General features: G+C 36.7%; 1 protein-coding gene across 5 annotated transcripts in view; it reads right to left on the bottom strand.

Annotated features, from left to right (window-relative positions):
* Positions 1-352: 352 nt before the first annotated feature.
* Positions 353-11,831, bottom strand: part of Synd (protein kinase C and casein kinase substrate in neurons protein Synd) — a 71,349-nt gene continuing 59,870 nt past the window's right edge. For 3 of the 5 annotated variants that reach the window (XM_013316120.1, XM_013316118.1, XM_013316119.1), the window contains 6 exons: positions 7,115-7,341; positions 6,676-6,796; positions 4,764-4,865; positions 3,560-3,711; positions 2,161-2,402; positions 353-1,916 (listed from right to left, as the gene is read on the bottom strand). In XM_013316120.1, coding sequence (XP_013171574.1) covers positions 1,804-1,916; positions 2,161-2,402; positions 3,560-3,711; positions 4,764-4,865; positions 6,676-6,796; positions 7,115-7,341 — 957 coding nt within the window. In that variant the 3' untranslated portion in view covers positions 353-1,803. The remainder of the gene's footprint in view (positions 1,917-2,160; positions 2,403-3,559; positions 3,712-4,763; positions 4,866-6,675; positions 6,797-7,114; positions 7,342-11,831) is intronic. The other 2 variants (XM_013316122.1, XM_013316123.1) reach the window with 1 other exon arrangement.

Consider the following 11,831-nt stretch of genomic DNA (forward strand, 5'->3'; position numbering starts at 1 on the left):
CACGCGTCAAGTGGAAGTAATTCCGCGTGCAGTCTGATGAGTGTGCGTCCCGGATGCCTAATTTAATCCTCTTTCCCTTCCCACCCTTTTTCTTATAAGGAAAAGGATGGGAAGTGGAAGTGGACTTTCCGGATGAGAGGATGCATGGGAAGGGAAAATATTTTCTTTCTGTGCATCCTCTCCTCCGTCGATTAAAGGTAGGCAACGCATATGCAACTGCGTATGTCTATGGGCAACGGTCACTTCGCTACTTCAGCGATTTCAAGTGACCGCTCGTTCGTTTGCCACCTTATGATATAAAAAAAACATGCAATATGTTCAATATTGAGGTGACGTAAATAAAAGACATGAGTCACGTGTAACAATTTTTATTTTACCAATATTAATAATATATTAACATAATATGTGGTCCATAACCACCCTCTCTCTGATAATATACAATGAATTTCTCACAAGTGGTCTCTGAACCCATAACAAATTAAACAAATACATCTACGTTCTAGTTTGAAACTCTACGAGCGACGAACTCCAGTCGACAACAAACTCCAAACCAAATAGAAAACAGAAAAGGAAAAGATAAACAATCGTTATAATATATTAACTATCAATATTTAACCTAAACAACGAGGCGGCGCAAATGTAGCGCGACAACTCTATAGAAATTAGCACCTCCGAGTCAAAAAGCGGCAATTTGTATAAACATATGGTCCAAAACAAATAGTTAGGCCTCGTTTCGCCGCCAGAGGGCCGAGCGCCGCCCCGTTATATATCATTATACATTTATATACAATGGGAAATAAATATTTTATATGCAAGAAGATACATCGCGTATGTACACCGCTATCACAACTGTACACTCTCGCCTCGCGCGCCGCGGACTGTGTCATCTGAACATACAGAGTTTCCATTGCCGAAACATCAACAAAACTTTAAAAAGCTACAAATACTGTTAAAATAAAGACGAGTAAACAATTTAGTTTCTAGATGAAAAATTCAGCTGATCCAGTCCGTGACAAAGCGTAAACTTTTTGGCTTCGCTAATGCTCCGAGGCTCAACCTCGTGGACTCTCAGGGGACATAAATCTAATCGTATTGCTATAGCGATATAATCGAGGTCCTCACTCATTACTTCCCGATTCAATATTAATAATAAAATTTACAACAATTTGCATACAAACGTCACTAAAAATTACAAAGCATTTTTTGGTTTCCACTTTAACAAATAATTTTATCCAAAAATATGTTCGTAGCGAATGTCACGCGAGCGAACATGTTTATAAAATGTACAAAATTGTTCGCAACAACATTTAAACCCCCCCACATTAAATGCGTCAAATATATTCACGAAGATCGTTATTCGATGTGTCGATTGAATCGAATCATAAGGCAGCTCACGACACGCAAATAATCGAATGAAGATGTGTCTAATTGCTTAAATAAAACAATTTGTGTAATTTAAATCGCCTATCAGTGATATCGAGACGAAATAATCGTTAAAAAATCGATTTTATAACTTTTGCGAATAATCGTTTTCATTAAAAAACAACTAATCAGATTTAAACTCAGTTACAATTATTGCTTCGTTACATTCACAAGATGCGGGTCAAATTGTTAAAATAAATAATACATAGAGCACATTTGTATAAACAATGCGGGCGACATTTATACTTGCTATCGTATTTGTTCCAAAACTATCGTGTGTTCAAATAAAGTATTATATCACATTATTTTCATTGTGATATCGCGATAGTTTAGCTGATAGCGGACAGGTACAAAGCTGCCAACGTATTTGCCCCCACAGTGCTAGTGCCCCACGGGCTCTACATAGTTGGCGGGGTAGAGACCGACGCGGCCATCCTTGCGTCCCTTGCACCAGCCCTGCTCATCCTCATCTTCTAGCTTTTCAAATAGATCGCCTGAAAATTAACATTGTTTTACGTCAAAGACAACTTTAGAATGTTTTCGTAATCAAACGCAACGCAAAATTTTTGCGAAATTAACTCAGCGCAGATCGTTGACCATTGTCTACAATTTAGTCAGAGCTTAGTACTATATAGCCGTCTCTGTCACGCACCCTGTCGTAAGCAGAGTAATATATATCTGTCTCTGTCACTCACCCTGTCGTAAGCATAGTAATATATTTCTGTCTTTGTCACTCACCCTGTCGGAAGCTAAGCTCGTCGCTCTCAGCGCCGGTGTAGTCATATAGCGCGCGCACCGGCACGCCGGGCTCGCCCGAGTCCTCCAGCGCGCCGCCCTCCTCCTCCCACTCCTCCTCCTCGAAGGGGTTCTCCTGCCGCCCCTCCCCGCGACCCTCACCCCGCCGCGTCACCTCACCCCCCCGCACACCCTCCTTGCTCGGGGATGTTTTACCCGACTTTGGAGCACTCGCTGTGCCATTCCTAAATAATAAGAAGATTTGTAGTTAACATAAAATTCGATTAAGTAGCAGCTGCACAAATCAATTCGTATATTATATAATATAATAATCAATTGCTGTTCGTTAGTCTCGCTTAAAATCGAGAACGGCTGAACGGATTTATCTTATCTTGATCTTAAAATGTTCGTGGAAGTCTGAGGAAGGTTTAAAAGGTGAGGAAAATTCGAATAATTACCGGGAAAACCCTAAAAACAGCCATTTTTTCCCATACAAACGTTTTCTAAATAAAATGTAGAGTCAATTTGAACTTTATTGACTAATTTTTTTTAAATTCCGCACGGACGATGTCGCGGGCGACAGCTAGTAGTACATAAATAAGGGAGTCTAATATAAATAACTACATAAAAAAAAGAATAAATTCGACTACTAAATTAACTACTAATATTAGTAGTTGTAGTGGACTAACTCAAGAGCGGGGTTTATCTCAGTGATGGTATACAGCGGCAGAGCGTCCGCGTTGAGAGCGAGCGCGGCGTGGTCGCGTGCTGTACGCGGGGTCGCCGCGTGCGACGCGCGGCAACACTTTGACGTGCACATGAATATATCAAGACGTTCTATGCTAGAGAGACGTGACAGGGTACAGGATTAGGACAGCGGAAAGGATAAGTGGTGAGGATAAAGGAACATGTGATCCTTGTGACTAATTCGAATATTCCGTTATATTCCAACGCTAAAATTAAAGGAACGTCAAATTCCTTAATGACGTAAAAGGATGGATGGATGGATGGATGTTAGTTTGCAGGTTTCTCCAGAACAGCTGCATGGATCTCAATGAAATTTGGCACACATAAAACATAGTCTGGAAGAACACATAGACTTCTATGTCTTTTTTTTAATTCCACTCGAACGGAACCGCGGGGAATTTATTATTTTGAAACTGATTAGTGAAAATTATGCTTCCATTTGCGAATGATATGGGAAAAGTTAACAGGGAGAAGGAAAAGGAAGTGTTGTTAGTTAGAATCATTTGACGCGAATGGCGCGCTTTCATTACAAAGTCAAGTGTCAGAATGATTAGTGAGGGGAAATAAACGTTGACATTTCAGTAAGGCTAGTGTTGCCAGTACACCGGCACTGTCGGATTTTCTTCCTAACAGTTTGTACGTATGTATTACTGACGTGACAGCGATGGGTGCGCTGATGGTCTTCTTGTCTATAGTGTTGTTGGCGCTGGCGGTGTTGTTGTGCAGCGCGACACTCTGTGTACTGTTCATCGTCTCCGAATGGTTCGAGTTTTTACTCGTCTTCGTTGAATTTATCGGCGGCAACTCCTGTTGTAATAAAAATTAATATAAATTATCTTTTATATGTATTTATTATAAAAAATTGTTTTTTCTTGAAATTTAACTTGTATTCTTGTATCATTTTAACAAGATATGCTCTAAAATTACTTAAAAAATAATCTTGATGTTAAATTAAATCTTTTATTTATATTAAAAATCGATATTTATTTTGATGAATTCGTGTTAATATTGAAATATGTTACTAACGTGCCAAAATGCATATCTAAAGCTACATACATCATGCAACATTTATAAAAAAAAAATAACATAAAAAGCGCAAAAATAAGATATAAATGAGAATGACCCATTACCAGACTAACTGCGTTACATGCAGACATACAACTATAAATAACTATATTATAATAAAAAGTTTTGTAGACAAAAAAAATTTTTTTTATTTACTAAACTTTTCGAATACGAACCGTGACTTTTGTGTCATTCTCATTTGAATCTTTGGGACTAATCAAGTCAATCCATTCAATTTGGGTAAAACAAAAAGTACTTAATTAAATAGAATTAATTTCTACAACTCGTGTTCAATAACATGATGATTGAGTCCGAGGACGTCACATGACGACACACGACGTCGGTAGACTCGGACTCGCATCATGTTATTTCCCGCGTATAGTATTAAAGCAAAGTTCCACATATCTTTATATTGTCCTTATAATTGAAATAAATTGTGTTTAGTCCCGTCTGTAAACACTCCGCTAAAAAAACTATCATTTACAACTAAGACATAAATATTGTATGTGAAATAGTTCTTTCCGCGTTCGTACAAAAGAATTGTTCCAACTCCTACCATTTATCTCGATTGACAAAAATTAACACGTACAATGCCACCAAGTACACCGACATCGATCAAAATCTCTGAATAAAACATATCGCCATCCTTGTCTTTCATATTTGATAAAACAGAGATAGCAATATGTTTCAAATGGGGATTTTAGTCTCAGAGTGGGAGTCAAAGGTAATGGCATTCAACGTGTTAACTGTCGAGTGTAAAATGTAAGAGTTGTGTATGTATGTGTAAGACGTACGTCCTCGCTGACGGGGCGCTGGTTGAGCAGCGTGATGGGTCCCGTGGGCAGGCTCTCCTTGGACTTGCCCTTCGCGATGTCCCGGAACTCCTCCGTGTACTCCTGGTCCACAGCACGCGGTCAGCGGCCGTCGGCCACAGCACGCAACACGCACACGGCGGGACATTGATGTTACAGTTTACACATGTAAACTTTTGTCAATTTTACATTTAAAGTTGTAAACTTTGGTAATTTTACATTAAAAGATGTAAAACTTTGTATTAATTAATTATTTTTACGAGGAAGTTATTTGTTATTGTTTTTTTTCGAAACATTATAATAACTTTTCTTAATTAGAATAAGAGATTAAATATTAAAAGATAACTTCTTAGTGAGTTTAATTTTTTCTATCCAATGTCCCACCGTGTCGAGTCGAGGCAATAATTAAAAAAAAACAAAATGAAAAGTAACAAAAATTAGAAGAAACAAAATGTAAAAGATCCATACAAAGCTAGTGTTTATTAGAAGCGTATTGCGGTTGTTCTGAGCTGGGTCCGGCAAACCATGCGATGTGGTGACTGTGCGAGATTGTATCCTCTCAAAACGTGTTTATTTCATAATGCAACAGTATTTAAACTGGAAACTATGACTTTTCTAAACAACTATATAGATTTGCGATAACTTTACAGCAAATTCATTTATTGTTTACGTAAATTTAAATTGGTTTACGTCAGTTAATTTAAATTAGGATATTGTCATAAAAAAATAATTTTTATACAACTTTGAAGATTTCTTCTTTTTTTTATTAACAAAGGTGACTTTATAGTGATTATTCATTCATCTTCATCGCCGTATGTGGTGGGAGTGAGAGTATGAAGTGTCGTGAGGGTGCACCCTTGATGATCTGGTGCTTTGCTATGTCCATCATCTGGTCATCACGGCGTGACGTGCGGCGTGCTAGACCATTTTCTTTCATTTTTTTAAGTGCATGTGAACAAATTTACGAAATCGATTTTTAGTTTTTTTTTTCGTAAAGCATCTCGATAAATATTTTTTTTTGGTTTGAAACTTTCTCATTTCTAGAGATGTTTTAATTATTTCTTTTATATACCATTTTTTACATTATAAAATGGCACTCATATACTACTCTTCATTTGTAAGACGTGCCTGGTCCACTCCCGCCGTGGGTGCATGTCTGCCCACACCGTGTTCTCGTACCGGTATGAACATAGGGTTGGCATAGCAACCGTCGTGTAGGCTGTAGCTACAGATCGAGGGCGCCACTCGCGACTTGCTGTCGTCCCCTCCGAAACAAAGCCGGAGGGGGAAGGCGTCCCACAGTGAGGGGAGTCGGGGGCGGAAGGCGGCGATGCGCTCTAACGCCGTAGAGGCTGCCGTGAGGAATGCGAATCGAGCCTCCAGACTCTCCGTTGAAGCCTCCTTGTAACGTATATTCAATCAGACTATACTTTTTAACACACTGGTCCTTCCTATAATCATATACCAAGATATCCTCACGAACCATAGCAAATCATATGTGAGAAACAATACTATAATAAAATTGTGAAACATGTTCCAATATTTGTCCAAATGTTTGACAAACATTTGAATCAAACATTGACAATGTTGGCTTGTTGGTCTTTAACGCAGTCCGCGGGAATTTATACTGCAAATATCCAATACATCTATAAATAAAACTATAAACAGAGGACTAACATGCTCATAATATCCGCATCTGGTAGCTTCTAGAAGATAAGAAGAAATAGAAGCAGTAAGTTAATACATAACAAACAACATCGCTGTTACATTATAAAGGCAGGTTCACACGTGCGTAACTCCGACGAGGTTCAAATCTAATCTAATCTGCTAGTGTTCTATGTTAGGTAACCTCGTCTGTTAGGCACATGGGGGGAGCACGGGGAGGGGGTGTTACCTCGAACTGCGGCCATGCCATCGCCATGTTGACGCCGTGGTTGTTAGCCCACCATTTCAAGTCCTTTTGGTGATCAGCGTTGTTTATCGTATGATGGAATTCTTCGTATATTTGTGGTAAACTGAAAATATATAGATATATCGATTACATCTTACTAATATTATAAATTCGAATGTTTGGATGGATGGATGTTTGTTTGAGGGTATCTCTAGAACTACTCAACGGATCACTATGAAATTTGGTATGGATGTCGAACATCATCTGGAAGAACACAGACTTCTTATTAGTTTTTTTTTTAATTCCGTACGGACAGAGTCGTGGGCGACAGCTAATTATGAAATACACGTTTCATATCGAAGAAAAGAATAGTTAGAATGAGTAAAGCAAGCCATTTTTGTCCTTATTTCCTTACAATAAAATTCAATATCACAATACTCACGTGGGCTCCTGACTGATATTTAAACATTTATGAAAACTGAACAAGACGTCTTTGAAGAATGTTAGTCTCTGCGCCTCCATCTGTTGGCAGCGCTCGAACACCGCGGTCATATCCTCGATGTATCGAGGATTGTAGCCTGTTATCTCCGCGAGGGCTGACTGGTACTTCTCGCGAGATTTGGACACTTCTTCTCGACATTTAGACACGCGTTCTGCCATCTTTTTGACCTGGAAATTTAAATATAGTTCGATTATATACACACGACATAAGACTTTGAACGCACTAGCAAACTTTTTTGTTACTGCATATTGAATGAATACAGAATACCACACTTTTATTTAAAAAAAAAAAACTAGCAGGTCATATCATATATTTAGCCAAGCCTATGTAATTAAAATAAAATATTTATTTTTATCTTCTTTAAAATCTTCCAGTCTTTAAAAATTGTCTTCTTTAAATTATTTGTCTTGCGAAAATATTGCTAAATTAACAAAAGAAACTAATTAATTTATTTCTCAATCATTTGCATAATAAAACGTGATTTAGCACACGCTTGGTATCTTCATATATCTTTTACACATACCTAATTAGCAAATATATAAATTCATTCTGATTTATTATACCATCAATAAAAAAAAAACAAATAATTCTTGACTTACATAAATAAAGAATAGATAAATTTTAATTCTTTATAATATATTTAAAAACGGGGTGTGAAGCTCGGCATATATCTCGGTTGGAAGTACCGATAGGTGAATCTGGTCTTCCAAGTTATAAAAGCTAAGTCTATCTGCAATGTTAGTAGCGGAACATAAGCTAAGCAGAGCCTCAGCCAGTCCGTGTCATCCACGTCCCCGTCGTCCACCCCGGGACCTGCTACAGCTGCACATTGCGACCGCTACCATGAGCTGTAGCTGCTAAGGATACAGGGCAAAAGGGCGACTGTTCTGCGCCCTAAACAGAACAATTTACCAGGGAGGATACCCGAAACAAACCTAGCTCGGCTGTGAACTCCAAGGCGCCAATAGCCTAGGGCGCAGTTCGCTAATCACCTGCTTGCCCGAAACTTTAGAGATTCAAGAAACGAACACAGTAGAAAGCACTGTGGACGCCCTCTGCCCCACTGCGGGTACATAGGACTTTAAGTTAAGTAAGTCATATTTAAAAAAGTCAAAAACAATTCCAAATATAAAATATATTTTGTATAAAAAATAAGTCATTCAGTTACATAAGTGATTTAAATTGAGATGAAATTCAGTTACAGTTTAAGAGGTATGGGTGGAGAGTGTTCTCATCCCCCTTGTAATACCTCAATTGAAATGCCACCCCTCAATGAGGAATGTTGACAACCCTACCGAATATCAAATTTCAATATACATTCAGGAGATGGAACATATTTCAGTATAAAAATATGGTTGGTAAAATTGAATTAACATAAAACTTAAAACTAAACTTAATAACCTACGTATGGATAAAACTAGCAACAAGATTTATATAAAGGTCCTTTTTCTTATATTTAAAAGTAAACTTTTCATATTAGCATCTTTTGGTGTTTCCACGGTTACTGGTGCAAAAATACATCTCTCTACTCCTATTTGAAAACGTCGACTTAGTGTCAGTATTTCGACAGACAAATCTCAGAGTAATACTCAACATGTTTAGCAACATCTAGCAGTTAAAAAATTCTTACCAAAATCATTTGCTGTTTGCAATAACAAAAAATATTATTCAACAACACTTATTAAACTATTTGAAAATAACGCGGTCCGCGCGGAATTAAAAAAAAAAGCTTTATAAGTAGCCTATCTATTCTTCCAGACAATGTTCTACATCTATGCCAAATTTCATCAAGATCCGTCGAGCCGTTCCGGAGACTTCAAACAAACATCCATCCATCTAAACATTCGCATTTATAATATTAGTAAGAAGTAACATAATATAAAACACATAAAACCATGTATAGAAAGTATACAAACGCGTATAAACGTATTGTTCTATAATGTTATCAAAACATGTATAAATATTATAAAAAAAGTGTTACATCAAACGACTTCGTTTAGTCTGAGCGTCGTATTATGAAAAACATAGGTCAGACAAAAGATAACGTGACCATTGTGGATGCGCCGTCCTTCCGGCGTAACCCCAGACAAGTGGCGCTTCACAGAACTGACTAGACATATAACCAGGGTTGTTCCATAATACATCAGTTTGAACTGTTATGAATGATTTTGAACCTAGATTATAATATTGACGTAAACTAGTAACTCGGTTTTTTAAATAGTCGTCGTCCGTGACTCTTACTCGAAAATTAGTAACGTATGTGTTCTTCCAGACTATGTCCTATATCTATGCCAAATTTCATCAACATCCATCCATCCATACATCCGAACATTTATTATATAGACAAAATTCGGCCATTAGTAGCAGGTTTTAAATACTATAAGCTTTTGAGGTCAACATTTCGAAATCTAGAAAGTTTACAACTAGTTAAGGCATCGTATTTAAACTCGAGTGCTTAGTTGTGTCTTGCGATGGATTTAAACTGCAATTAGTTGCTGCTTTTTAAGTATTTCCTAAATTCAATAAAATTTAAAATTGTCCAAGTAAAATGATGGATTAGAAGACAAAAAGATTTTTATTTGAGAAAATTAATTCGAACTATATTATTCGACAACCCTATATGTGACTATATAGGAGTCACTTAGTTTGATTGACTGGGCGTATTCAGTAAGGGTCCTCTCCATTCCCTAACACCCGTAGATTTTATCGTTTCTCGTACCATTTGTTATTTGCTACCATCAAGTACACATCAATGTAATCAAAAAAGAAACATTGAATAGATTTGTTTATTCGTATTTTAAACTTCGAAATAAACTACGTTAAGAAGGAAGATAACTGAGGATTATCATTGGTCAAAAACTTTTCGTTTTCTTTATTATTTCAAAGAGAATTAGGGGAATGACAAAAGTTTCTTTATTTTATTATTTCGGTAGTCGAATCCTATAACGTCGAACCATGAAAAGCGAGAGTCCAAGGGAATGCGATTTTTTCTCGCTTTTAACAGTTTCTCTTTAACCTGACTTTCTTTATAGAGCATGTTCGCTTTTTTAGCGTCTCTGTATATATTTCAAAGACGAAATTAAAACTTAAAAATTGTGCGCAATAGATAATGTATTATTTGTCGAGATTTGAAAAATATTTTATCTTATCTGTGCAACTCAAATATCTATTCCTTTGTGGTCGTTGGATTAAAGACGTGCTCGCATTCTCAAGGTTTGTTACGACTACTTAAAAATATGCTTGAAAATTATTTAACTACGATAAAGTCGTTTCTTTTATTCCGCGCGGACGGATTCGCGGGCGACAGCTAGTAAAAAATAATTTTTAAGGTACTGTATCTTTAACTTTAATAAGACAAAAACAATTATTAGACATCGCTCTTTAGGAAGACGGAAGAATCGGCCAAACCGAAATAAACTGACCAATACTATAGTTGTTTAGGTTAGTTGGTTTATTCTACGCATAAAGTATAGTCTATTCAAGTTGTTTGCGACTTACTTTGAGTCTAATAGTACGCAAATTGCTGCTTAAGATCAAACATTTCCAATCATACTGTAAAATTTTAGCGTATGTTATATTTAGGTCATGAAATTGCTACAAAATTTGCTATTATAAGACCTTAAATTTTCAGCGTAGGTAAAGTAGATAAACCTCGTAGAAGCCATTAAGGTTCTGCGGAGCGCGAGGTTAAAGCGGCAAAGAGATTTTACAACCAGATAAATAACGTGTAACTAGCTTCCACAAAGATGTAGACCTGTTACGAAATTTAAATCGAAACGTTTGTAATTTATACATGTAGTAGCTGTCGCCCACAACTCCGTACGTGCAGAAAAAAAAAGTAGTAGCCTATGTGTTCTTCCAACCTATATTCAAATTCTATGCCAAATTTCATCGAGATTCATACAGCCTTTCTGAAGATACCTTCTAAGAAATATCCATCCATCCATCCAACTTTTTTCAAGGGAATTATATTCATCTGTATGTCCCTTACTCAGTCTACAAATGTAGGCAGCGTGTCAACAACCTTTCAAATTGTTTTAAATGTCTTTGCAACAGTTACTTTGCGATCATAGTGACATCTGGAGGCGCTTGTTCGTTTACTACTTTGTACCATAAAAAACGCATTAAAAGACACTTTTTGCTGTTAAATATTAATTACAAAATAATGACGATTTAATTACGTGATTAAAGGAAATTAAGTTATTTAAATTAACGTATACGATGCATTAGTATGTAATCGTGTGTAACATAAACATTATTTTACGAAATAACGTGTTCGCATTAAAGCCAGTTATAATTGAGTCAATGTTTTGCAATCTGAGTTACACAGTTCAGTTAATATTTGGTGTTAGATAACAAGAAAATTAAATAAAAGTGACATATTATTAACTGTAGTCCTTTAGCTCATATTACTAATATTATAAACTAGCTGTAGCCCACGACTCCGTCCCCGTAAAATAAAAAAATAAAACTTAATTAGTAGCATATGTGTTATTCGAGAATATGTTCTACATCCGTGCCAAATTACTTCGAGATCCATTGAGCCTTCCTGGAGATACCTTCAAACAAATATACATCCATCCATCCAAACAATCGCATTTACATTAGTAAGAACGCGGATGCCAATGTTTGGATGTATGAATGGATTTCGATGAAA

This window comes from Papilio xuthus, unplaced genomic scaffold (assembly GCF_000836235.2).
Source record: "Papilio xuthus unplaced genomic scaffold, Pxut_1.1 DF826949.1, whole genome shotgun sequence".
Lineage (NCBI taxonomy): Eukaryota > Metazoa > Arthropoda > Insecta > Lepidoptera > Papilionidae > Papilio > Papilio xuthus.